General features: G+C 41.1%; 2 protein-coding genes across 2 annotated transcripts; one reads left to right on the forward strand and one right to left on the reverse strand.

Moving 5' to 3' along the window:
• The first annotated feature begins 773 nt into the window (after positions 1-773).
• LOC115795856 (uncharacterized) lies at positions 774-3670 on the forward strand. The gene is made up of 4 exons (XM_030751978.1): positions 774-922; positions 1807-2496; positions 2805-3023; positions 3277-3670. Exons 1-4 carry the CDS (start codon positions 870-872, stop codon positions 3482-3484), a joined length of 1170 nt encoding a protein of 389 aa, XP_030607838.1. The 5' UTR covers positions 774-869; the 3' UTR covers positions 3485-3670.
• On the reverse strand, positions 3095-26426 carry LOC115795804 (uncharacterized). Its single transcript, XM_030751897.1, has 15 exons — positions 26184-26426; positions 24816-25061; positions 16138-16389; positions 8818-8954; positions 8152-8458; positions 7771-7853; positions 7578-7630; positions 6927-6969; positions 6631-6701; positions 6345-6446; positions 5907-6217; positions 5600-5778; positions 5184-5353; positions 4237-4451; positions 3095-4098 (listed from the first exon to the last, which is right to left on the reverse strand). Exons 1-15 carry the CDS (start codon positions 26350-26352, stop codon positions 3863-3865), a joined length of 2574 nt encoding a protein of 857 aa, XP_030607757.1. The 5' UTR covers positions 26353-26426; the 3' UTR covers positions 3095-3862.
• Positions 26427-27399: the final 973 nt, after the last annotated feature.

Raw genomic sequence — 27399 nt, forward strand, 5'->3', positions numbered from 1 at the left:
AATGATGCTCTTCGCATTCGGCCAGTTTTTGTGAAGGATTTATCCCCGCTAGTCATCCAAGCCTCCCATTCACCCCTGAGTGCTGCTTTAAACGCTCGATTCACACTGATGTCAAGGGGTTGCAAATACTTTGTTGTACCTCCAGGAATAACAGCGGGAATTGAGTTGGTTCGCTTGATGATTGCTTTCACCGAATCGGTGATGTGGGCCCTCATACTGTCCAAAACAAGCAGCGCTTTTTTCCGGTGAAAAAAATCCTCCTGGGCGCTTTCCGTAGCACTCTGTTAACCAGTCCTTCATCAGATTTTCTACCATCCATCCTTTCTGGTTGACTTTAACTACAACGTCCTTCGGGAGTTGGTCTTTCGGCATAGTTTTGCACTTAAAAATCACCATCGGGGGGAGCTTTTTTCCAGAAGTGGTGCAGCCCAGGACACAGGTGAAATGTGTCCTCTCGTGTCCGGTGGTTTTCACCAAAATGGATGATGCACCTGTCTTGTTTACAGTCTTGGTCAGAGGCATATCAAATGTCAGTGGCACGTCATCCATATTTATAATGTTACGGTGGCCCTGAAGTGCAAAGCACAACAACATTAACTAAGCACAATTACAAATTACGAAAGCACAACAACATTAAAGAAAGCACAACAACATTAACGAAACACAATTACAAATTACGAAAGCACAACAACATTAACGAAAGCACAACAACATTAACGAAAGCACAATTACAAATTAGGAAAGCACAACAACATTAACAAACCGGAAAAGGTAGGTCCCAGTGGGAAAACCTGGGAAATCGCAGATTGGACGACGCCACTTTTGGCTTTTGAACCGGAAGTTATGGCTTTAGCGCGGTTGTTGATAAAATGAATATTACTGGTAATCCAGACGTAGCTACCGCTATCCACGAATATTTTGAGTCAGGACCAGTGACGTGCAGTCAGGGGAGGCAGGTGAGGCACGGCCTCACCTGTCATCGTGGAAATATAAAATTAAAAAATAAATTAAATGGTTATATTCATTCAGTGATTTGTATTTTAAAGTTCTTTTCCATTTAACTACACCATTTTTAGATTAGTTTTTTTCAAAATCGTTGAATTTTCGCATTTGCCGGTCAAATACTAAGAGACGAACGGTGAGGCACCAGCCCGGCGAGCCGCACCACGGATTGCGCAATCCGTGGTGCGGCTCAGTATAGTCATTGCCAATGACTACTAACTGTGCTGGCATGCTATGCAGTGAGACCGGATTACTTTCCCTTTGCATGTGGCTATTAAAATGTTCTAACACTTTTACCATATGAACTAAATTTCTATATTTTAGCTGGTGTATATAATGCACAGTTTTTTTTTTGTTTTTTTCATTAACAACTGTATGTGTGTGTAATGCATTCTTGTGTTGAGCGATCATGAAACTGCTGCGAAGAGACACTAGGTGAGGCACGCAGTTCTCGTGCCTCATGGTAGGGGGCGCTGGTGATCCCAGGGACTCTACGACTCCTCGGTGGCAAGCTACCATAAACAGTTAGCAAGGCCAGTTAGTTTTTCCTGTTGCTTGGCCTTATGTTCAACATGGAAGATTACATAACTCAACTGAAAGAATTTTCTAAACTGGACTTTCAATCGAAGCAGAAGATAATAATTAAAGGAAGACCAACACCGGAGCTAAAAGGTTTGCTTCAGACTATGTTAATGTTAAACAAAACAACTGTTGCCAATCAAATGGTGAATAAGCTATATGTTTGTAAATCTGATGTGATGACGTCAGTGCCTCACCAGTCACGACCCTCACCGCACGTCACTGGTCAGGACATACATACGAGGTGATACTGGACATGCTCAGGACCAACCACGATGTTTCATTTAGTATGCGTACACTGAAGACGCATTTAAAAGAAGCTGGACTGTACAGACGACGGAACTACTCTCCACTTCCTGAAGTGAGACATGCCATTATGACAGAGCTGAGAGGACCAGGGCAGTTGTTTGGCTATCGGACTATGTGGCAAGTTCTCAAACAAAAACACAAGCTACGTGTCAAACGTGATGGAGTTATGAGACTGTTGAGACAGCTGAATCCTCAAGGAATCGCCATGAGGACTCGCAGGAGGTTTACAAGACGCACGTATCACTCCATGGGGCCCAATTACATATGGCATGTAGATGGTTACGACAAACTGAAGCCATTCGGCTTGGCGCTCTCAGGATGTATAGATGGTTTTTCAAGAAGAATGATGTGGCTTGTTTGTGGAGCAACCAACAACAATCCTTCTGTCATTGCTCTCAATTATATAAACTGTGTCAAGAGTCTTGGAGTGATACCAATGAGACTACGAACAGACCTCGGGACTGAGAATGGGACTTTGGCAGCAATACAGTGTACCCTCCGTCATGCGCACACAGACTATTATGCTGGATCATCAAGCCACAGTTACGGATCATCAACAGGGAATCAACGCATCGAGTCATGGTGGTCTTTTCTCAGAAGAGGAAGGTGGTTACATCTGTGTTTGGTTGATGCGATGTACAGTGGAAGCTGCCCAGTATTGATTTTATAACATTTTCTTGTTTTGCCAACTATCATGCCATATTGAGTTTGATCCCCAAATTACTTACCATAAGCAAATGTTTTGTTTTCAAAATTAGTATTTTCCATTGTCTGGTTACAGAAGGTACACCGACATTTTTAAACTACTTGGAAAAGAAACTAATTTTTTGTTTAACATACATTTCTATCATACAATATCAAAATGAGCAGAAATTAACAAGAACAGAACCATTTTGAATTTAATTTATCCCCAGGTCTCAGTTTTGGATGGACTTGTTTGGAGATCTAAGAGACTTCGGAACCTTCAATGGAAGCCATGAACATCAATGCTTGCTGAGATTCTGCTTCAGCAGTGTTCTGCAGAAAGACCTGGATGAATGCAAAGACCTCTGGAACAAACACAGGATCCGGCCAAGCAGACTTGCATCATGTCCTGGGGGAATTCCAGATGAACTCTATCTCTTGCCTCACAGGTAATTGTCATCTTCACAGAAAGAAATCACCTTCTGCATTACATATTAATGCAGTATTCTTATAGCACAAGTTGGGAAATATATTTTAATCATTGTACGAGTAAATACAGTTCATTTATGAGCTATCACTTTCTGGTGCTCACTTATACAGATCCATGTAGCCAGCAAACAAATCTGACATATTAAACTATTTGTAGTACATGTAGAAAATATGCTTCACAATTCTATTATTAATTCTATTCTGATTTTGCAGATATGGTTCAAGAGACTGTGGATTTGCTGTTGAGGAGAGGGAACTGGATGTGTTCCCTGAAGCAAGGCAAGCGACTGAATTGTGTGGTGATCAAAACATTGAGGAATACCTACAACAGGCTGTACAACAAAATGGACTACAGCAGCCACAAGACTGGGAATCAGCCACAGAACTGTATTTATTGCTGAAAGATATAGCCAGGTTTTAGACAAACTACCTGAACCCAAATTTTTGATCTTTTGTTTCCTGTTCCTTCTGCTAAAATGAAAAGTAATACATTATTCAAAACATACAAAGCGACAGGTGGATTAAAACATTTAAAATGAACTGTGTATTCAGTCTTAACCCTGAAGACAGACTTGACACATTCTGAATAAAACTCTGTAACAACGTGTTCAGCATGTTTCAACTTGCCTATACTGTAAATTATTTAGCTCTGCGAACCAAAAAACACCAAAAATGTTTAGCAAAACACTAAAGTAGCTTTTCGCTTCAATGTGTTACAAAACTTGCTTACAGTGGTAGTATGCCAACAGCATCTGAACTAGACTGAACAGGAATCAGTAACTGGCATTTGACCTTAGATTTAATGACAGCCGAATCCTGGAGCATTTTGGATCCCAAAGTCCATGTTTGCCTTAAAAACAATGTATGATTCCAAAAGCGGTAGCTTCAGTGTATTTGCACAGGTGTTTGCAACTGGAAAAGGTGAATCACTTAAAAACTCGAGGCGTGGAGGTGGCATTATGCCTGCTGGTGGAAGTGCTGCCAGACCTGTAGCAAACATCAACAGATCTTCCAGAGATACAGCTGTCATTTTTTCTGAAAGAAGAAAGTAAACATTGTAGTTGGATTTTGCATTGAGGAAAATTAATTACCTTATTTCTTCTTTCCTTTCATTATAACTAAAAAAAATAAAATAAATAAATTCTAAACAACACACAATCTGTCCATGCAAACCTTCTGAATCAAGGAGATAATCTGCCCAAAAGCCCAGTGTTTTTCCCTCCTTCTGACGCCTGTTGCTTCCTGTTGCGCTGAGATCTGGTCTGAACATGGTCTCCAAGTCTGAAGCAGTCAGGGCCTTGGCAGAGAAGCATAAGACTGGGGACAGAACACTGGAATGCTGCTGCAGTGCAGGGAGGAAACCAAGACTTGCCAATCCATCTTTGAATCTGTTAAGGATAAATGCATAACAGTGTTAGAATTGATTTAAAGCATAGATATGAACTATTCCATATCCGTCAACATGTGTAAATGCCAATGACAGTTTTAGTTTAATATACCTGGACAAATTTAAAATGAATAGTGTCATACACCAAGTAAAGCTCAGGTGTTTATGTAGGACCACTCATACACAAAACTATTAACAGTGCTCAGAAATCATTAGTAAAAGCAAAAATAGATAATTATGATTTAAGCATTTTTAAAAAAATGTTTTCACACTGTTTGTCAAACAGCTTATTTTTTAGAAATCCCTTTTTAAAAGTAATCATGTAGCATGAATAATGATTCTAAAGCACTTTTAGAGTTATGGTGACAGACAAACTATTATACATACATTTCTTAGTGGATGATAAAAATGGTGAAACTTAAAATTTGGCAAGTATTGATATATTCCTAACATTTTACCTGAAGGGGGCAAAAAGATGGGTTAGCAACTGAAGATAAAAACAAAAAAAATTAAGGAAAGAAGCTTGTTAAATCTGATATGATCAGGTAATTTGTTGTTGCTGATCAGATTGCATGGTTGTTAATTAGCTTTTCATAATAAATAAAGGTCTCATGATATCAGTGGCTGCTGTAAACAACTGGCAATGCTTAATTCATATTAAGTAATGAGCTTAGAACCGCAGATTAGTTTTAAAATATTTTCAGCCATAAATGGCAGACAGGTTATTACTTACCGTTGAATGGCACTGTGGTTTCTGTCAATGATGTACCATCTGAGATACTCCTCCACAAAAGCTTGCTTCTCACATGTCTTCACACTTCTGAGGCATCCAGCAGTTTGGAACATGGTACTGTTTTGCAAAATTACATTTTGCAGAGATTCCTCTGATTCTGCTTCCAGGACCTTATAGAACAAGCAGTTTATTGTAAGGAAAACTACCAAGATATAAATTTGACAACCTTTTTATAATGAAGACAAATACAGGATTAAAATTATTCCATTTGTGACTTCACATTTGTTGAGAGAGGGTGAAATATGCCCTTTCAAAAACAGAAATAATTCGCTCAACCATAATCTTTATCTGAATGTCAAAATAATCTTTACTTGTCCTACAGTAAATCTGTTCCCTGAGCCTAGGTCATTTCCTACCTGCTGCAGAACTTTCCCTATCTCCTCATCTTGCACATCTTCTACAGTTGCGCTGAAACTTGGATTCCCTATCATGTGGTTGACCAGGTTCTTTGAGAGAAAATGTGGTGCTGGTCCCCCGTGTACAATGGATACAGCAATCATCTTTCCTGCTAAAAAATACTCATCTTCCCTGGCAGCTGTTATACAGAGCACAGAATTATTGTGGTTATTACTACTTAAATCTGCCTATGATAAAAATATGAGATGTTTCTGAAAATTTTGATTTTAGTAGTACAACCACTTCACTATACCTAAAAAGACTCACCTCTTGAATTGCAGACAAGATAACGGTTTTCTGGGGGTCCATCGAAGATGGGGCGATTTCTCAGATGGCTCATGAGAAGTGTAAGGAATTCACGCCTTGGGCCGCCTGTATCCAACCCTTCTTCAAAGCAGCCAGCATCGTCATTAAACTTGATGAACATGTCATTGTTGTCAGAGTACGTGCTGCGTTGAAATCCGCGAACAGCTCCATCCCATACATCTGACCGACATATATTGAACCTGCTGACCTTCTTGCGGTCAATTGCCAGTGCCAGATGTGCAATAATTTCATGTGCCTGCACATTTGTTTTTCTAGAAAAAAAGAAAATATTTTAAACACAAGATGTACTTCTTTACTGATTTATCAAACTATGCATAATGTAATTATGTGCAGGAACAGATGCTGGTTAATTGAAGACAAAATGTCTAAATTACTAACACAGGCTCTTCTGTAGGCAGCTCTTTCTCTTTGTCATGAGTAAGATCTTCAACATCGTCTTCGTCGTCAATCAGAATGGGTTCAAACAGGTTGGTGTAGTTTCTGCAGACAAAAAACGTGCACACATCATAGATGAAAAAAGAAATACATAAGCCTGCAGTTCCAGCTTTCTAGAACCAAACATTTAATTTATGACACAAGTCAAATATAAAAGATTCAAAGTAAATATATTTATAATCATTATTTTGTCTCATCCCCTGTAATAATTACAGGAGATACAACACACCTGTAACAGGAGCTCTGGACAGTGAGACATTCACGGGTGCCTGGATCTTTTCTGTTATCCAAATCTATATCCTGAAAACAAAAAATGAGAATGAGTGAAAATTAATGTTTGGCCAATTTAGAACTATTTTAATATCCTAACAGTTTAAAGGATTGAGAGGAGAATCTGTGGATTGTGGTGCGAGATGAAGGTCAGTCGAAAAAAGTTCACATTCTGCATTTTACGCTGCTCACATCCAAAAATTGCTGTAAATGCTACAAATATAACAAATCTTTCAAAAATAAAAGAGTTAGTACCTGTTGTACTTCATTTGAAAGCACTAGATCCCCAACATCATCCCTTAGAGGGCAAAGAAAAGCATATATCATTGCGTATTATGAAAATATGCAGTCATGGAATTCATTATGAGACTGCCCCGTTTTCTTCAATGTCCTGTTTATTTTATTGCCCTGTAACTCCTCTGTGCATCATGTGACTAAAACAAACAGAAAAAAACATGGAATGCCTAAAAGTGCTGTTTTTGGCAGTATGGTACTATAGCTATTAAAGTGAAGTGATTTTTGTCATTCTCGCAAAGATTTTGTAGAAAATTAATAGATATAAGTTTTCAAAGTAAACTCTTATGAGCTATTTTTGTTGTTATTGTATTTGCCTAAACAAATGTACCTTTACTTGTACCAGACAGTAAAATGAACAAGACATTGAAGAAAGCAAGGGTGGTCTAATAATTATTTCCATGCCTGGATATTTGACATTTCAAAAACAAACAAGCATCCAGAAAATAAACAAGCAATACAAGCACTTTATAGGACATGTAACCACATACAGGACAAATAATCAAAGTAAATGTCATTAATACATACTGTATGCAAATACAGTAAAGGCTAAAATACTTTTGGTACACATGCACATGTCATGCTATGAAATGTTCTTAAAATATAACTTACTCTGTTTCTGCCACTTGTTGTAAAGGACTGCTTTCATCCAGAGGTTCCCATGGCTGACGTAAAGACACACAATGCATTTCACATAAAAACATTTACATAGTTCTATGGAGTTGAGGTAAAAGGTAAATGGTGCTTGTGATGGTCGAACAACCCAAAAAAAAGACAGACTAAATACATTTTAAATTGAACTTACCAGTGTATCAGCAAGATCAAACTCTGAGGATTTTTTAATAACAATCTCTGGGTCAGAGTCAGACAAGTCTGACAAATTTCCAACTGCAAAACATGAAAAAAAACCCCTAACTTAACTTCTACTAAGTGATAATACTATATTTGTTAAACAATGTTACACCCGAATGCATAAACATAACATTTCTAAAAACTCATGACTCAGTAGATCCCAGAGTGTATGGCTTTCAAGTTTCTAGGAAGTAACTTGACATGTAGGAGCTAATCTTTGTTATTGAGTTGATTGATTTATGCCAGTGATGCTTACTTGCACAACTTCAAAATTTATATTTGTTGAAGTTTAGGCGATGTGTGCCAAACTCCACACACAAACACCACAGCTTACCTTCTTCAAAGTCCCTTTTCAAGCAGATGAAAACAGTAATCCTTTGATATGGCTTGCCAACTTCAGCCTTATAAGCACCAAGGGTAAAAGGTCTTTGTGTCCCAGGGATATTAATAACCTCTGTCCCATCTGGATACAGAAGAAGGAAAGGCCCATCTTTTATATCTTTGTTGAAGTCCTTCATTTTTTTAACAGCCTGACTAAGCAGAGTTGTGGCAGAGATGTCTGGGTCTGTTGTAAGGGAAATATTTTTTCCACGTTGTGGCCTTATACCACCCTTCTGAATGACCATCAAGCCAACATTTATCTGAAAGAAAGAAGATGTGAAAGACTGAGCAATGTTTAAAAATAATTGTCAAACTTGTTCTTTTTGTTTTTAAATCTTGTGTTACATGTTGCAATAACAACCAAATGGACCAATTATTTACTAATATCAGTCAAAGCACAATGATGGAAACCCTTACTTTTAAACCACAGATTTGGATACAAACAGTTCATAATAACGGTTGGTAATTTATTAATCAACAGCTGATTTACTATTTTGAATGATCATGAATTGACAATATGCTATTACTGGTTATCAATTATTCTGCATAGCTTTGTTCCGCTGAACTTTCTTCATAGATAAAAGCTGCTTGTTTTCAGTCGGAGCCATGATGAACCTACCCGAACTTTTATTTTTTCCTTGTGCTTTAACCCCTTTCTCCCTACAGAATACTTTTGCCGCTCCTCGTTTTTCTTTTGTTGATATTCTAGGAAGGTGCTGAAGGCTGGAGTCGGGCAGGGTGGAATAGTCTGTCGTGCTGAAGTCAAGGAAAAAAATGACAAAGTCGCACATCAGAGAGATGCATAGTCCTATAAACGACATGCCATACTAACCAGAGCAACACAGGTTTTCCAGGAAAATAGCGCCCAAGAATGCAACGGACATTTATATTTGATCTATAAATGCTGCTGTATTACTGAAACCTAGGCACACTTTTAATTCAGCATTTGAATTTACAAGGCCCATTTAAATGAGAACGGACACGGTCTGTACACCGCTAATGTTAGCAAGTTACTACATCCATAAGACAAATAAACCATTCTTCATGCTTATGAACTTACTTGAAGGCTGTGGAGTACTTCCGACACATATTTCTTGAATCCTCTTGCCACAGTTGCTGCAAAAGTTTGGTGACAGCTCAACCAGCTCTTTCCCGCAGTTAGGACAATACATAGCGATATGACTGTCTTGCCGCCGAGCGCACGCCATAACTTCCGGTTCAAAAGCCAAAAGTGGCGTCGTCCAATCAGCGATTTCCCAGGTTTTCCCACTGGGACCTACCTTTTCCGGTTTGTTAATGTTGTTGTGCTTTCGTTAATGTTGTGCTTTCGTAATTTGTAATTGTGCTTTCGTTAATGTTGTTGTGCTTTCGTTAATGTTGTTGTGCTTTCGTAATTTGTAATTGTGTTTCGTTAATGTTGTTGTGCTTTCTTTTTTTTTATAAATTTTATTTTAAATTTTCAAGATTAGAACATACAGACAAACAAACAGAACCCAGATGCACAAGTTATACATAAAACATTCCAGTTGACAAATGGTGTACCCACACAGCAAATGTATATAAAGTCACATACATGAGAGTACATACACCCATTGAGGGGCAACCGAGGGGAGAGTCCACGACAAAGTATGTTCAGCTTAATCTAGTCTGTGAAAAGTGTTCCAGGAAGGGATTCCAGTAGTATGAAAAAGTGTCTTTAGAGCCTTTACGAAGTCTTTCCATCTGTATTATGGACATCATGTCCGTCACCCAAAGGCGAAATGAAGGGGAAGCAGAGGACCTCCAGTCCCTCAGGATTAGTCTCTTGGCAACAATCAGTCCCAGTTCCAGTGGTTGCCGCATTGTAGCGGGTATAGTCCCCTGCGCTCGAGGGCATCCAAAAATTATAAGTTCTGGTTCAGGTTGTATGGGAGTCTTGTATGCTTTGGAGTACCAGTCAAACACTTTAGACCAAAGACCCTTTAATGAAGGACAAGACCAAAAAGCATGAGACAGTGTGCCTTCAGAGATGTTACACCTGTCACATATGGGGGAGACAGAGGGATAAATCTTATGCAATCTGACCTTTGAGTAGTGTAACCGATGCGTGATTTTAAACTGAATTAGCTGATGTCTGCTGTTTATTGAACACGAGCGAATTTTGGAGAGGCATCTGTTCCATAAGGGTTCAGGGATCGTTATCCCTAGCTCGTTTCCCCAGGCCTCCCTGATTTTTGTGGTGTGTGCTACAGTGTGGTCACTAAGTAGATGTACAATTCTTGTAATGAGATGTCTAGAGTCAGGGGAACTCACAAGTATGTCAAGAACACCGTACTCCCGTGGAAAGGTGTCAAAGTTCTCAATTTCTGACTTAATGTAATGCCTGACCTGCAGATATCGAAAGAAGTGTGAATGGGGCAGATTGTATTTTTCTTTCAATAGGCTGAATGATGCAAACTTATTGCCAATATACATGTCCTTAATCGACACTAGCCCCTTTTCCCTCCAATCATGATAAGCTTTGTCCTGCCAAGGAGGCAAGAAACTGTGGTTAAAGCAAAACGGCGTCTGTGCTGATGTATTTGGTAATGCAAGGAAGGTCCTGATCTGATTTAGGATTCTTACTTCGTGTCTTAACACAAAGCTCAAATTTCGATAGGCTTCTGGTTTTTCGAGGCGGGCAAACAGCATAGCTGGTAGGGAGGAGTTATTCACCAGATTGGATTCCATCTTGAGCCACAGAGGGAAATTCATCCCTGGGTTACCCGGGAGGCCCTGTTGCCAATACATTAGTGCTCTGATATTGGCAGCCCAGTAATAGTGTTTAAATACAGGTAGGCCCAGACCTCCCTCCTCCCTCGGCCTCTGTAAATGCACTCTAGAAATCCTAGCATTTTTCCCATTCCATATATAGGATTGAATGATCGAATCCAGGTCCTTGTAGAAAGTCGCTGTAAGATAAATAGGAAGATTTTGACATAAATACAAGAACCTAGGTAGGGAGATCATTTTGATCGAATTAATGCGTCCAATCATTGACAGAGGCAAAGTCTTCCAGTACTCAATATTTTGCTTTAATCCTGATATAAACTCTGCGAAGTTTAGTTTGAATATAAGTTTGGGGTCTTTGGGTATAGTAAGACCGAGATAGGTAAGATGGCTCTCAACCACTTTAAATGGGACTTTTTGTAAGAATCCAGATGGGAACGTGTTGGAAAGAGGCATCAACTCACTCTTTGACCAATTGATTGTATACCCGGAAATTTTACTGAAGGATGTAATCAGACTGAGGAGGAGGGGGACAGATTTTACAGTGTCGTGCAAATATAATATCACATCATCGGCGTATAAACTAATGAGTGTCTCAACACCACCGACTCGGAGGCCTTCTATGTGCGGGTGCGCCCTGATTGCCGCAGCAAGTGGTTCCAATGCAATAGCAAAAAGTGCTGGTGACAGCGGGCAGCCCTGCTGAACTGAGCGCTGTAGGCGAAATGGAGCTGACCGGTCATTATTTGTCAGGATGGAGCACATGGGTTCTTGATATATCAGTTTCACCCAGGAGATGAAAGTCTCGCCAAACCCAAACCTGCGCAATGATTCAAACATGAACGGCCATTCTACCTGGTCAAAGGCTTTGTGTGCGTCAAGGGCCAGAATAGAGGCATTAGTATTTTTATGATCGAAGTATACAGTGTTAAGTAGTCGTCTTACGTTAAAAAAAGATAACCTGCCAGGGATAAACCCTGTTTGATCCGGATGAATGATAGATGCTAAACATTTATTCAATCTAGTGGCCAAAATTTTTGTGATTATCTTGCGATCAACATTTTGCAATGCAATTGGCCTAAAGCTGGCCGGGTCGGTTTTGTCCCTCCCCTTTTTAGGAAAAAGAGAAATGTTAGCCTCATAAAGAGTTCTGGGCAGTTTTCCATCCTTTTTTGAAGCAGACATCATTCTAAACAAGAGTGGTGCAAGGAGGTCGCAAAATTTCTTATAGAAATCCGAACCAAAGCCGTCAGGCCCGGCTACTTTGCCTGATGGGAGGGATTTTATAGCTTCTGTGACCTCCTGAAGCGTCAAGTCGGACTCCAGATAGTCCCTGTCAGACTTATTCAGTTTAGGCAACGGGAGGGAATCGAAAAAATCATTAAAATCGGATTGTGTTGCATTATTCTCGGAGGAATACAGGTTAGCATAGAACTCTCTGAATCTACGATTTATGTCGGCAGGGTTGGTTAAGAGCACGCCGGATTTTGACTTAATGCTATAAATTGATCTCGCGGCTTGGGCACCCTTGAGCTGTAGTGCTAACAATTTGCCGGGCTTATCTCCAAGCTCAAAATTCTTCTGTCGTAGTTTCCAAAGCAAATTGCTAACCTGGCTGCTCATAATTTCGTTATATTCATATCTAAGTTTAAGTATTTCCTTATAGTCGCCAGGTGATTCAGAGATTTGGTACTTTCTTTCCAGGTTGGAGAGGGCGCAATTGATTTCAAATAGGCGTTTATCTCTTTCTTTTTTAAGGGCTGAAGTGTAGGAAATTATTTCGCCGCGCAGAACAGTCTTTAATGCTTCCCACAAGATGGGGTCTGATACTTCACCATTATCGTTTATTTCTATAAAGTCCTTTAGTTTGGAGGTTATGTTTTTAACAAAGTTATCATCGTTAAGAAGGTTTGCATTAAGTCGCCAGGAATAACCCTCCCTAGGGAGGGACAGATTTAGTGATATGGCTAGGGGGCAATGATCAGAAATCAGTATGTTATGATATTTAGAGTCGGCGATTTGAGAAATAAGATTGTTACTTATTAAAAAATAATCAATCCTGCTATAGGATTTATGCACATGTGAGTAAAATGAGTACTCTCTACTCGTAGGATGTTGAGCCCTCCAAATATCAACCATATTCCTTGCTTTGAGAAGATTATTTAGAAGTTTGGTAGACGCCGTTTCTGATGCTGGTCGTTTAGATGATCTGTCAAGAAAGGGGTCAAGATAACAGTTTAAGTCCCCTGCTATTATTACTTTTGAATGGCTATCATCGGGAAGCAGGTCAAAAACTTTTCTAAAAAAATTAGGATCATCTGAATTTGGGCCATAAACATTAAGGAGAGTTAATGGTTCCGAGTTTATGGTGCCAGTTACCATCACGAATCTGCCCATAGGGTCACTGACCACAGATGATGTCTGAAATGGGATATTCTTTCTCAATAATATGGCCACACCACGAGCATGAGAGGTGAACGGCGACTGGTATATCTGAGACACCCAACTACACTTTAGTCTATGTTGTGCATCTTTTCTAATATGGGTCTCTTGTAGGAAAACAATGTCTGCAGTTAAGGACTTCAGGTGTTTAAAAATTTTCCCCCTCTTCATTGCACTGCCCAAACCTTTTACATTCCATGAAATCAGTTGCAGATTTCTCCCCTCTGTCCGCCCCCCACCACGAACATCAGTCATTGAACGCATATATTGTCGGAACTGGCAGTTTTGATGCTATGCGATACAGACAGATAACACATGCGCATCTGGGTAGAACGAAACAAACAATTAACACACACCTCGAGCCCCCCCCCCTCCCACATCACGGCGTCTGCGGAACGCGACGCACATCCCCCCCCCCTAAGCAAAACAGGAGCTGCCGGACAGATAGCGGACCGTACACAGTCCAGTCGCGACGACCCCCACCACAACAAACATTAAACTGGCATAAGAACTAAACAACTCTACCAGATAATCTTAAAATGTATTTTCTGAAAGAACAGACCCAGGTTATTCAGCATGCGTTCAGGGCGTCCGTACGCTATTAAAAATATAGTTCGTCAGAAAAACCACTGCATGACGGAGGCGGCTAACACCGGAGGGCCAGCACACCCCAAGACAGAAGAGAGGAAAAAGAAAGAAAGAACGCCACTTGGCTCACTATTCCCTTTCAGTCGTGCCGCCCATCCTCCGCAGGCGAGCCGTCTCCGCCTGAGCCGGGTCGCTGAAAACCTCAGGGGGGTTGCCATCAAGCCATTGCACCTGCAGCCGAGCCGGGTACCGCAGCTGGAACTTGATTCCGTTCCCTCTCAGGGCTTGCATCACGTTTCGAAAGGCGCGGCGCTGGCTCATTACTTCGCTGGTGTAGTCAGGAAAAATCAGAACTTTGTTCCCCTTATATTCCAACGGCTGCGTCCTGGCCAGGCGTAGAATTTGCTCTTTCATCTGAAAGTGATGTATTCGGGCGATGATGGTACGCGGTTTCTCACCCGCCGCCGGCTTGGGCCACAGAGAGCGGTGTGCGCGGTCGACCTTCAGTGGATGCGGGAAATGTTGTTTGCCCAGTAATTCGGGAATGAGCTTAGAGACAAACTCGGTTGGTCTCCCCTCTTCTGAGTTTTCTTTTACGCCAACGATTTTGATGTTGTGCCTGCGGGAACGCGCCTCCAAGTCCAGCAGTTTGGTTTGCTGCTGAGTTACAAGCTTTGTAAGCTCCGCACATTTCGTTTCAAGTTCCCCCAGACGCTCCTCGTGTGCGTTGATTGCTGATTCTTGGCCGGCCATGCGGTTCTGTAAGTCGGTCTGTGCAGCCAAGACAGACTGAAGCCTGGCTTCAAGGGCGTCGAAACGCTCATCAAGTTTCTCCAGAATTGAGGCTGACATATTTTTACATATTTCCTGGCACATTACGAGCATCTGGGTTTTGTCACCCGAAGCGCAGTCCCCAGTTTCGTTCACGGTCCCGCTGGCGAGGCCACTGCTAGCATTAGCCTCATTAGCACTAGCGCCGCCGATGTATCCGTCCATGGTCTTATTTTTCCCGGAATTTGTGGATTTTTTCAAAGGCGACATGATGCCCGGTTGCTAGTCGGGGGTGCAGGACCAGCGATGCTGGCTCCTAGATGTTTTTATCGTGGAATTTAAATATTTGTTTAAAGTTGTGGTGGAGAGCGCAAACCAACACGTCTACATCCTACAGCTGCGCACTAGCGCCCCGTTGTGCTTTCTTTAATGTTGTTGTGCTTTCGTTAATGTTGTTGTGCTTTCGTAATTTGTAATTGTGCTTAGTTAATGTTGTTGTGCTTTGCACTTCAGGGCCACCGTATAATGTGGCCGATGGCGTTCTCCGCGATCTTTGTTTCAACAAATTGTCGGAAATTTGTAACTTTTTCCTGGTAGTCTTTTTCCTGGCGCTCTGATGGACAGGTTCTTTCTTCTCATAAATCTGAAACACCATGACGGTCCTCCATTAAAACTGTCAATATTCATTTGGCGGGCAATCGATTTGGCTTTCAGCCGGATTTGCGCGGTGGATACATCTCGGCCGCCTGCCCTCTGAGTGTTAACCCAATCCTCAAGAACATCTTCAAGTTCAGGCCACCTGCTTTTAAGTCCTCTGAAAGCCTTTCTCGTCTTTTGGCATTCAGTGAGTTCTTCCCGCTGCTGTCTCCAACGCCGAACCATTGATTCGCTCACGCCGAGCTTACGTGCAGCAGCTCTATTTCCCTCCTGTAGTGCCAGGTCGATAGTCCCCAACTTAAAAGCGGCATCATAGGAAGTTCTTTTTGTGGTTTCCATGATGAGGGAGTTTGAAAAAAAATCTCTTTTGTGCCTGCTACTAGCACTTGTGCTAAATGAAAATTGGCACTTTCTTCTTTGATTTCCAACTTTGACGTCCCATGATTCATATCCTGCTAAAGAGCCCCCTGGTGGTTAAAGAAAAGTCCACAGAAAAGCCACAAAGTTCAAAACGTGGGAAAAAAGTAGCGGCTTACAGTCCGAAAAATACGGTACATTTAATGTTAAATTTAATCAGTTTATAAAATAGATGCATTAATGCTGCTTATTGCAGTTGGTTCTTAAATTCTTTGTGTGCCTCTAAAAATAAAAGGCATCTTTAAGCTCTGAGTAGGATCCTACAAGAGTCATTTATTTTTGCTTTAAGAAATCTGTATATTACAGTTTTACATACCTATTCTCTTCAGCTTTATAACAGGTTTCCACATGATACCCAGCTCCTGCCCGGTCCAGACGATGGTGCCTTTGGTCTCCTGCTTCAGTACAAGCTGCTCTCCTTCCTGAGTGGTCGAGAGTTCCTCCTGCTCCTCTTTAGACTGTGGAGATTCTGAGTCCTCCTGGTCCAGACTGGAGTTCCTCTCCTGGTTACAGACCTGCTGGTCATCCAGACCCTCCTCTTCCTTACAGTCATGTTGCTGTGGGTGGTCTTGAGGAAGAAAGCGAGACAAGAATACAAACTAAACAAACTGTGATGATGTCATAGTCTGGCTAAATAGCCATGACAAATGATTAGAGACACATGTTACATTCAAACACCGGTTTATTTTGCCATAAAAATAAAGCACCCCAATATAAACCCAAATAAACAGGAAAACTTGAGGCTGATTGAAGGAGTAAGGACAGGAAAAAGACCCCCCTCAGGGATGAGACAGCCAGCTGTTAAATGCTCCAGGGAGACTGGCCAGGTGCTCCCAGCTGCACTGATTAGCTCCGTCCACCAGGAACCTGCAAGAGACAAAACAAACAAGCAAGCAACAGCAGGCCCTGGCCAAGGCAGAGGGCCTCTGCAATAAGAAAACATGAATCTCAGCAAATTTATTCCTGCACGTGCAGTGCTCTCTACACTGGAGATCCTCCAGGACACCATTCACCATATCATTAGGAGCCTCGACATTGTCAGGCATGCATACGAGCATGTGGGCCCTTACAAACTACTGAGTATCATTTTGAGTTGCTGCTATGAAATTTCAGCATGATTTACTTTCCCATTTATTCCCATCTGATTTGAGCAGTGTCACTTTTGTCACTAATTATATATATATACACATATTTATATATAGCAAAGCCACCTCCGAATGGCTCAAAAATAAATAAATTCATTCATTCAAAAAAAAATTATAGTCCAACTTATTTATTTTATATATATATATATATATATATATATATATATATATATATAAAAAATAATTTTTTTTTGTTTTGTTTGCTTTTTTTGTTCCAGCTGCCAGTGCAGCTGGTATGATTTCTTGAAATAAAGCAAAATATGAAGTCATTCTAAAGACTAGATATTTCGTCTTATTTCAAGATATCTTATCAAGTGTTATCTTACTGTACTGGCAGATTATTTAGCTTCTTTTGGAAAGCTTCAGACTATAATCAAGTGTAAATATCTTAACTGAGGAAAGTGAGGCCTGCAGTTCTTTAGATGCTGTTCTGGGTTCTTCCTTGATCTTCTTTGTGAATCATCAGAACTGTTCCATTTGTGGACACCACTGTTCCATTTGTGGACACCACTGTTCCATTTGTGGACAATGGCTCTCACTGTGGTTCACTGGAGTCCCAAAGCCTTAAAAAATGGCTATGTAACCATTTCCAGTCTGATGGACATCAGTGGCTTTCTCAACTGTTTCTTTAGATCGTGGCATGAAGTGTTGCTTTTTGAGATCGTCTAGTCTGCTTCACTTTGTCAGACAGGCTCTATTTAGTGATTTCTATTCAACAGGTCTGCCAGTAACCAGGCCTGGGTGATGCCGTGTCATTGGACCTCACTTGCGTATTAAAAGGGACAACACAATGCAGCAGAGTGGGGTATGATGGAAAAAGTTTGAGAACCACTGTTTCAGTAAAACTGAACTCAGCTATTTAAAAAAAAAAATTGTGGTTAATCACATTTAATTCATGATTTAACAAAAGGGGCCATTAGTTTCTTACACAGGGTTAGGATAAGTTTGGATAAGTTTTTTGTCCTCTGTATATCGTTCTCTGAAGGCTTTTCTTTCCTGCTCTCGGTGGAGACGGACGCATTTTTCTCTTCTCCCCAGCCTTCACTATCTACCCCTGCTTTTTGCTGCTTCGCTGCTTAGAGCATCTCTTCACACATCCCCGAACTGGAAATTAAATTATGGATCTGGACAGCTGGCCTCTCAACACTACTGATGGCCAAATTCTCATCACGAGGAGATTGGGAGAAGGGGAACCCTCTTTCCTCTGGTCCGACACACCCGGCTGGCTATGTTATGGATTCCTGTGGGGATGGAAGATAACGTTCCTGGCTGCACTGTGTGGACGTGGCATATATATTGATACCAGGATTTCTTTTCCGGAATTGGATCTGGGGATACCTGGCATCCGGGCAGCTGTTCAGGCCCTAGTAAGGCTGCCTATGAGGGATGCAGAAACAGTACGAACTCAATCAGACTCAGTAGAGCTGAATCAAAGTGGATTACATCTGGAGGAGTGTTGGAGTCTCTGTTCTGCATGGCGGAGTAGAACCAAATTTGGATTATTGGACTTCTGAGAGGTAACCAGAAAACTGTAAGTCTGTCAGCAAATAGTTATGACGGCCTGAACCAAAACAATTGCAGTATTTGGAATTTGGCTCCCAGACGGCCTTGGATGCTGTCTATCTAAATCGCCTCTTGGAGATGTTATGTAAACAGATGCTCTTCACCCCCGCCCCATGTTGTGACCTGTATGAACTGGTATCCTGGCAACCAAGGCTGACTATACCATCTTATCATGAACATTGTCATGAACTGCTGGTCTTGGAAGCTGTGTGACCATCACAGTATCCTGCTCGTCTCCGCTGGCAGCCCCTCCTCTACCCACCCTAGTTCTCTCCAGGCTTTAAATGTGCTGCTGCTTTGCTGAGGTGTTTTTTTGGAACCTCGTAAGGTGCTCATAATGAACACAGTAAGAGATTATTTTTTTGAACCTACCTATCCCAGTGTATCTCTTTATGTTTTCCTGCTAAAGGTAGCACCGGTCACTGCCAGGAGTCTCACACAGTCACTTAATTTCTCTCATCTTCTCTACCTCAATTTCCACCTATTATACTATTATGTCATCTATTAAAGTGAGGGCAAACACAGGCTCTATTTCTGAAAGCGTATGAGTCAGCATTTAAACTTCTTAAGTTGGAATGTCAAAGGTTTAAACCATCCAGTGAAGAGAAGAAATGTTTTTTCCCATATTAAACAACTTAATGCAGATGTGGCGTTTCTGCAGGAGACCCACATCAAGAGCTCCGATAGTGGACGTTTCCTGTCATGTTGGAGAGGTCAACGTTTTCATTCCCTCTTTCAGGTTAAGACACGAGGGGTTTCCATACTGATCAACCAGAATATTCCGTTTGAGGTCCATGATGTGGTAGCCGATAAATATGGCAGGTTTGTTATAGTGAGCGGGAAACTATACACCACCTTAGTTGCCCTGGTGAACATTTATGCTCCTAATACAGATGATGAGAATTTTTTCAAACAACTATTTTCTTCTCTACCTGATCTTAATAAATATTCTCTGGTACTAGGGGGTGATTTTAACTGTTGTTTAGACCCAGCCTTGGACCACTCATCTGTTAAAAATGTCTCATGCAAGTCTGCACCGGTCATTCAGACCTTTCTTTTTGAATATGGACTATGCAATGTGTGGCGTACTTTAAACCCTGATAAGAGGGAGTACTCATTTTTCTCACACGTACACAAATCTTACTCAAGAATTGACTACTTTATCATTGATACTAAATGCCTGCAGCAGATCCGCTCCTGTGACTACCAGAGCATAATTATTTCAGACCACGCCCCACTCACTATGTCCCTGTCTTTTTCTCACTTCCCCTAAGAGCAGGACAGTGGCGTTTCAACGCAACTCTATTGTCAGATGATAACTTCTTAAAATTTATTCAGGATGAGATAAGTTTCTTTTTTGCTACTAACTCTTCCCAAGAGACTTCCAGCCTTATAGTATGGGATGCCTTTAAGGCCTACATCAGAGGCCAGATTATTTCTTACTCAGCAAAACTTAAAAAACAATCCATCTGTGAACAGAATAACCTTCCATCCATTCGCTTCCGCACATCCTGTTAAGGGTCGCGGGGGGGGATGGAGCCTATCCCAGCTGTCATAGGGCGAGAGGCAGGGTACACCCTGAACAGGTCGCCAGCCTGTTGCAGGGCCAACACAGGTGCCGTTTACACGAAGCCGTTTTCACTGGAAACGGTGTCGTTTTGATGCGTTTCAGCCTTTCGTTTACACGATGGCGTTTCAGAAACGATCCGCGTTTACACGAGGACATGTGAAACGATGAAAACGATGTAGTTCCCATGCCAGGCCACAAGTTGGTGTTGGTTTTCTCTTTGCAGTTTGTTTACGCAAGACGCGCATGCGTGGAGTGACACAGTAGGTAGTGCGGCAAATTGTTCATTACTTACAAAACGGCCAATGTGAGAGGTTTTGTGTGGACCGATGATGAAGTTGGATCGCTGCTGCACACAACGCTGAATTACAAAACGGTAAAAACACAGGAAAAGCATAAGAAGCACTCGTGAATCCGCGAGTACTGTTTATCAGTTTGCGCGTGCGCGAAAAACTGGCCGTCGCAACCATAGTGCGCATGTGCGAGTCGAGCGTTTTCAAATCACCCCGGTTTCAAGTGTTTACACGAAAACGCAAGCCGGTGCGTTTCTGAAACGCTCCACTCTGGACCCCGTTTCTGAAACACATCGTTTTCACTCTGTTGTCGTGTAAACAGAAGGGCGAAACGCATCAAAACGACACCGTTGTCGTGTAAACGCAAGGCCGAAACGCATCAAAACGACACCGTTTCAAAATGAAAACGGTCTCGTGTAAACGGCACCACAGAGGGACAGATGACCTTTCACACTCACATTCACGCTCTCATTCACACCTATGGGCAATTTAGATTAGCCAATTAACCTAACCCCAGTAAGTGCATGTCTTTGGCATGTGGGAGGAAACCGGAGTACCCGGAGGAAACCCACGCAAGCACGGGGAGAACATGAAAACTCCACAGAGAGAGGGAGAGGCCTGGGCCAAGGTGGAATCGAACCCAGGCCCTCCAGATGGTATTCTAACTGTGAGGCAGCAGTGCTAACCACTACTCCACCGTGCTGCCCAACAGAATAACCTAATGCAGCAAATCAAAGAGGTTGACGTAAAATATGCTCAAACCCAGTGCCCAGAACTTTTGTAAAAACGCGTCGAACTTAAAACAAGGCTTGACTTATTGACAACACACACAGCCGAACGTTTGCTTTTGTATGACAAATCTAAATTCTATGTACATGGTGACAAAACCGATAAACTGTTAGCAACCCTACTTAAGAGTTCTAGGGCAAGGCAAACTATTCCTAAAATTTGAAAACAGGATGGTAATATAGTCACAGATCACGGAAAGATTTATGATGCATTCAAGGACTTCTATTCGAAGCTTTACATCTCACAATCACAAAATACCGCTACCATGATTGATGATTTCTTAACTCAACTTCGCATTCCTGCAATTTCATCAGAACTTAAAAATAGATTAGATGAACCCACCTCTCAGTCAGAAGTCTCTTTAGCAATAGCCTCAATGCAATCTGGCAAACGCCCAGGTCCGGATGGTTTTCCCTTAGAATTCTATAGACAATTTTCAACCTTATTTTCTGCTCAGCTTAGTTCCATCCTCACAGATTGCTTTAAACTAGGATCCCTCCCTCAGTCTTTTTACGAAGCCTGTGTCACACTGATTATAAAAAAGGGGAAAGATCCAATGGAATGTGCCTCATACAAACCTATCACTCTCCTGAATACTGATGTTAAAATCTTAGCCAAGATTTTGGCCCGTAGGCTTGAAACCACTTTACCATCAATTATCTGAAAAGTCCAAACAGGTTTCATTAAAGGTCGCCATTCATATATTAATATACGAAGGCTGCTCAACATTGTTTATTCCAGCCCCACAGACTCGGCTGAGTGTGTTGTCTCTTTTGATGCTGAAAAAGCCTTTGATCGGTTTGAGTTTGACTATCTTTTTGCAGTTCTTAGAAGATTTGGTTTTGGGGAAAAATTCATTTCATGGATTCGCTTTATGTAGATGATCTTTTACTTTATATGTCCAAGCCATCAACTTCACTGCCTTTTACCCTTAATATATTTAGCCAATTTGGCCACCTCTCGGGGTGGCTGTAGCTCAGTAGGTAGAGCAGGTCACCTACTGATCAGAAGGTCAGCGGTTCGATTCCTGGCTACTCCAGGCTACATGCCAATGTATCCTTGGGCAAGATACTTAACCCCAAGTTGCTCTCCGACCGTCCCGTCGAAGTATGAATGTGTGTGAATGATAGTTAATTAAAAAAGCACTTAGCTTAGCAAACATGGAAGTGCTTGTATGAATGGGAGTGCATGGGTGAATGTAAACATGTTGTAATAGCGCTTTGAGTGCTCTGACTGAGTAGAAAAGCGCTATATAAGAACTAGTCCATTTACCATTACCATTTACCATATATGCTGAACTTTACCAAAAGTGAACTTTTCCCCTTAAGTAATAAAGTAAATATGCCAGATTTTACCAATTTGCCGTTTAGAATTGAAAAACAAAAATTTACATATCTGGGTATCACGGTGACAAAAAACTACAAAAACCTGTTTAAAGAGAATGTGACTCTGCTGAACCAAGTGAAAAGATTCCTCACAAAATAGATGCCGCTTTCCATGACCTTGGTAGGACTTATCAATTCAATTAAAATGACTATATTACTCAAATTTCTATACCTTTTCCAGGCAATATCTATTTTCATTCCTAATAGGTTTTTCACCGAATTGGACTCTATTTTCTCATCCTACATCTGGCATGGTAAACACCCAAGGCTTAATAAGATACACCTTCAAAAACCTAAAGAGGAGGGGGGATTTGCCCTCCCTAACTTCCGGTTTTATTATTGGGCTGCTAACCTTAGGAGTTTAGTGTTCTGGTATTTCTACCATGACCTGAGTGACCGCCCTGACTGGGTGACTATGGAATTACAGAGTGACAAAGATACATCTATACTGGCTTTGCTCTGTTCCCCACTTTCACTCTCCTCTCCTAATTCCATTTTAAATCCTGTAGTGAAATATTCACTGAGAATATGGGGCCAGTTTAGGAAATATTTTAAACTCCATGATTTTTCCTTTTTAAGCCCCATTGTGCCTAACCATTTCTTTAAACCATCTGTTCAGGACGGGGTATTTTTAGAATGGAACAAGAGGGGACTCACCCATTTCAAGGACCTTTTCATAGGGAAGAAACTAGCATCATTTGAACAACTCAGCAATAAATATGGTCTACCACAATCCCATATTTACAAGCCAGAAGTTTTATTCAATCGTTTCTTTCAGGCTCAGTTTCTTTACCAGAGTTTACTTTTTTAGAAACCATCTTATCATTGAACCCGACTTGTAAAGGCCTGATTTCGTCGTTGTACAATAAAATGCTAAATATGACAGACACCTCCTCATCCAAATTTAAAACTTTATGGGAAGAAGACTTGAACATGACCATTCTAGATGAGACATGGGCCTCCATACTTAAACTTGTTAATACATCTTTTTTTGCGCGTCACTGTCTTATTCAATTTAAAGTGGTACACAGAGCCCACTTTTCTAAAAGCAAACTATCTCGTATCTGTCAGGAAATCACCCCATACTGTGACAAATGCAAAACTGCTGAGGCCACATTGGTTCATATGTACTGGTCTTGTCCCAGTCTGCATCAGTTCTGGACAGAGGTTTTTCACACCCTGTCCAGGTTCCTCAGAATTTCAATAACACCTAGCCCTCTCCTGGCTCTTTTTGGTTTTAGTGACGAGGAGTTGCCCTTACCAGCCTCTAAAAGACAGGCGCTGTCATTTTGTACTTTGCTAGCCAGACGTACAATCCTAATCAGATGGAAGGGCGCTGCCCCTCCAACACATAAGCAGTGGTTATATGACCTCATGTCATGTTTAAAACTGGAAAAAATAAGATGCTCTCTTCAGCACTCTATTGGGAAATTCAAAAACATATGGGGCCCCTTTCTTGACGCTTTTCAAATTGTATAGTGATTTTTCAGATGAATTCATTTTTTGAATACAAGCCCCGCTTATGTTAGAGGTAAGGTTGAAATGTGTAAACCTATGGCAGTGACCTGGGTGGGATTCAATGGGGTTACTTTGTAGGGATTATTTTTCCGAATTTATTTATTTACTATTATTTATTTGTTTGTTTGTTTGTTTACTATTTTGTTTTTCTGTTTTTGTTTCTTTTATGGGGTATGATTGAAGGGTAGTATTGTTTTACATTTGCTTCTTTCATACCTAGTGTTTTTTTCTGTGTGTATAAAGGAAAACAAACTTTAATAAAAAGACAGTGTTTAAAAGGTAGCGCCGGTAAAACGGCTGCATGACCTCAGACACCTGTCCCCCCTGTTTGTGTTTGTCTCTATGTATTTCTTGGATGTGTGTTCTGTTAACTGTAATTTCCCCATTGTAGGACTAATAAAGGTATTCGTAAGTTATCATAAATTAACCTTTTTGTCCACCCACAGATAAACAGTGATCCAAGCTGATTGAAACATTGAATTTGAAATTCCTGCCACTTTAAAACACACAAACACAGGGAAGAAACAGAGGAGACTTTGACAACATTTTTAGTCTTAACTGACAAAATGACATCAGTGAGGAGGTATGCGACGCTATGGTATACATTATCTCACAGTACCTTTGTGAGTGCTCTTCATGAGGACTTACAGTAGCAGTCCTACTCTGATATCATCACTTGATTTTTAGACATTTGTTTCTGTATTAAGAAATCTGTATATTAAAGTTTTACATACCTATTCTGTTCAAATTTTTTTCAGGTTTCCACATGATATGGAGCTCCTCCCCGATCAAGATGTCTTCAGTATCCTGCTTCAGTACAAGCTGCTCTCCTTCCTGACTGGTCGAGAGTTCCTCCTGGTTCTTTTTAGGCTGTGGAGGTTCTGAGTCCTCCTGGTCCAGACTGGAGTTCCTCTCCTGGTTACAGACCTGCTGGTCATCCAGACCCTCCTCTTCCTTACAGTCATGTTGCTGTGGGTGGCCTTGAGGAAGAAAGCGAGACAAGAAAACAAACTAATGTGACAATGATAAAACATGCACCAGTTGAAAGCCATCTAAATTTACTATGGTCCGTGTGGTAGTAGTCTGGCACTTCTACAAGGCATTTTCACCCAAAGAACTGCTGCTCTCAGCATAGCTTCTCTTTATTGGACCATTCTCTGCAAACCTTGGAGATGGTTGTGCAGGAAAACCCCAGCAGATCAACAGTTTCTGAAACACTCAGACCAGCCTATCTGGCACCAACAACATTCCTACCTTCAAAATGATTTAAAGCCCCTTTCTTCACCATTCTGATGCTCAGTTTGAACCTCAGCGGGTCATCTTGACCACATCTACTTACCTACATGCATTGAGTCACTGCCATGTGATTGGCTCATTAGATATTTGTGTTAATGAGCAGTTGAACAAGTGAACCTAACAAAGTGGCCAGTTCTGTGCCAAAAAGTGATCTCTGATGTTTCTGTGTGTTTTCTATGTGTAAAATATTTGCTTATATTGGTAAATAGACAGTAGTCAACAGGATTTATGAAGGTGTTATATATACAATTTGGTACCAGCAAGTCCAGATTAATGCCACTGGAAAACAATGGCCACGCAGTGAGTGAGTGAAATTGGGCAAACATCAGGCAGCCTCATTATAAAAAAATCCTAGCCCCATAAAATAATTATTTAAATGAATGAAAAGAGCGTTAAATTCTCCTTCCAATTGTATAAAATCATTTGATTTTATGCAATCATTTGATCCTTTGATTCTCAACTAAAGACGTGTAAAGTAAATATTCACTCACTTCCTCCTGATTGCACTGCGCCAGAGAATGGAACCCCTTCAAAAATCCCTCTGTGCTCTATTGTCAGTGACCTCAGGCAATGTCTTTATAACTCTGCGTTATTATCCCAACATTAATCCAGTCCTTTAATATATCTTTATAAAACTGTGATGTTATTGGTTTACCTCTTGGACAGATACACTTTACTGCGGTATAAAAACTATCGTTTATTCACTACCAATGACCGAAAACCGGAGTTCTATTTTCACACATTCAAACTGCCCGAAAAGCACTTTGACCACGTGATGGCCCCGCACTCTCGTCAGGTAATCTTACCAGTACTGCGTAACTTTATCTCGGGTGTCCGGCTGATATCCGCCAGTCTGCGCTGACTGAGCTCCTCCTCAAACTGGACGATGGTTTTCTCAAACTCGGAGAAGATTTCTTCTGCAGCAGCAGTTAACCTCTCCCTGATGAACTCTCTCAGATGCTGAACTGAAGGCATTGTTGCAACAGCTGATATAATCACTTCTCATTCCACCAAACCAAAGCCTGTTATACAGCAATGAGCGAGCTCAATCTGAGGTACGTCATTTCCGTTTTCCTTCTTCTTTTGGCCTTCAGGTAGATTAGACGCATCAAAGGTGTACTGCTGCCCTCCTCACACACACTCCGGTACTGCGCAGAATCCTGAACACAGAATTTGAGGTTCCCAATGATCCCGGCTGAGTTAAGGAACAGTCTGTGATGTCCTGACAGTTCCTCATGTTTAAGGTTTCTTTCTGCAGCACAGTTGGAGCAGACCATCACAGCATGCTTACCTGCCTTACAGACGTCACACTCACAGGTGTTTTATTTCCATCACAGCAGTAAAGTATTGATGCTTTATTGATAGCTGTAAAGAAAGGTGTTCACACTGAAGCATCAGTTTAACTTTTGATTTATGACACAATGTACTTTAATATCAAGCAGGGATCCTCAAATCCAGGCCTCGAGGTCTGGTGTTGTGCAGGTTTTAGATGTGTCTCTGCTTCAACACACCTGAGTCAAATATAGAAGACATTAGCAGGACTCTGGAGAACTTGACTGCATACTGAGGAGGTAATTCAGCCATTTGAATCAGGTGGGTTGGATGCGGGACACATCTAAAACCTGCAGGACACCGGACCTCGACGCCTGGATTTGAGGATCCCTGATATAAAGGGTTTGATCAGCTCATTTCTGTGTAATGAAGCATTTTTAGTGAAGATAGCTGAAAGATCACAGTTCAGAAAAATACTTTAATGGTCAAGATTCATCATTATGTCCAAATTTCCCTCTCTGTGCAGTGCTGATGTTCTTTTTCTAAGAAACCAAAGATAACTGACTGTCAAAGAGTTGAATGTAATTATAGATGTCTTTCCAAATATACAAAGTAATGAGAACAAAATCTGTGTGATAAAGGAAGAGAATCAACAACATACAAATACATCAATACAAATATTCAGCAAACATTTAGAGCACAGAGAAGTTTACATTTTCATGTGGGGAAATATTTTTTTTTAAATCAAAA

The sequence above is a fragment of the Archocentrus centrarchus genome, chromosome 17 (genome assembly GCF_007364275.1).
Source record: "Archocentrus centrarchus isolate MPI-CPG fArcCen1 chromosome 17, fArcCen1, whole genome shotgun sequence".
NCBI lineage: Eukaryota > Metazoa > Chordata > Actinopteri > Cichliformes > Cichlidae > Archocentrus > Archocentrus centrarchus.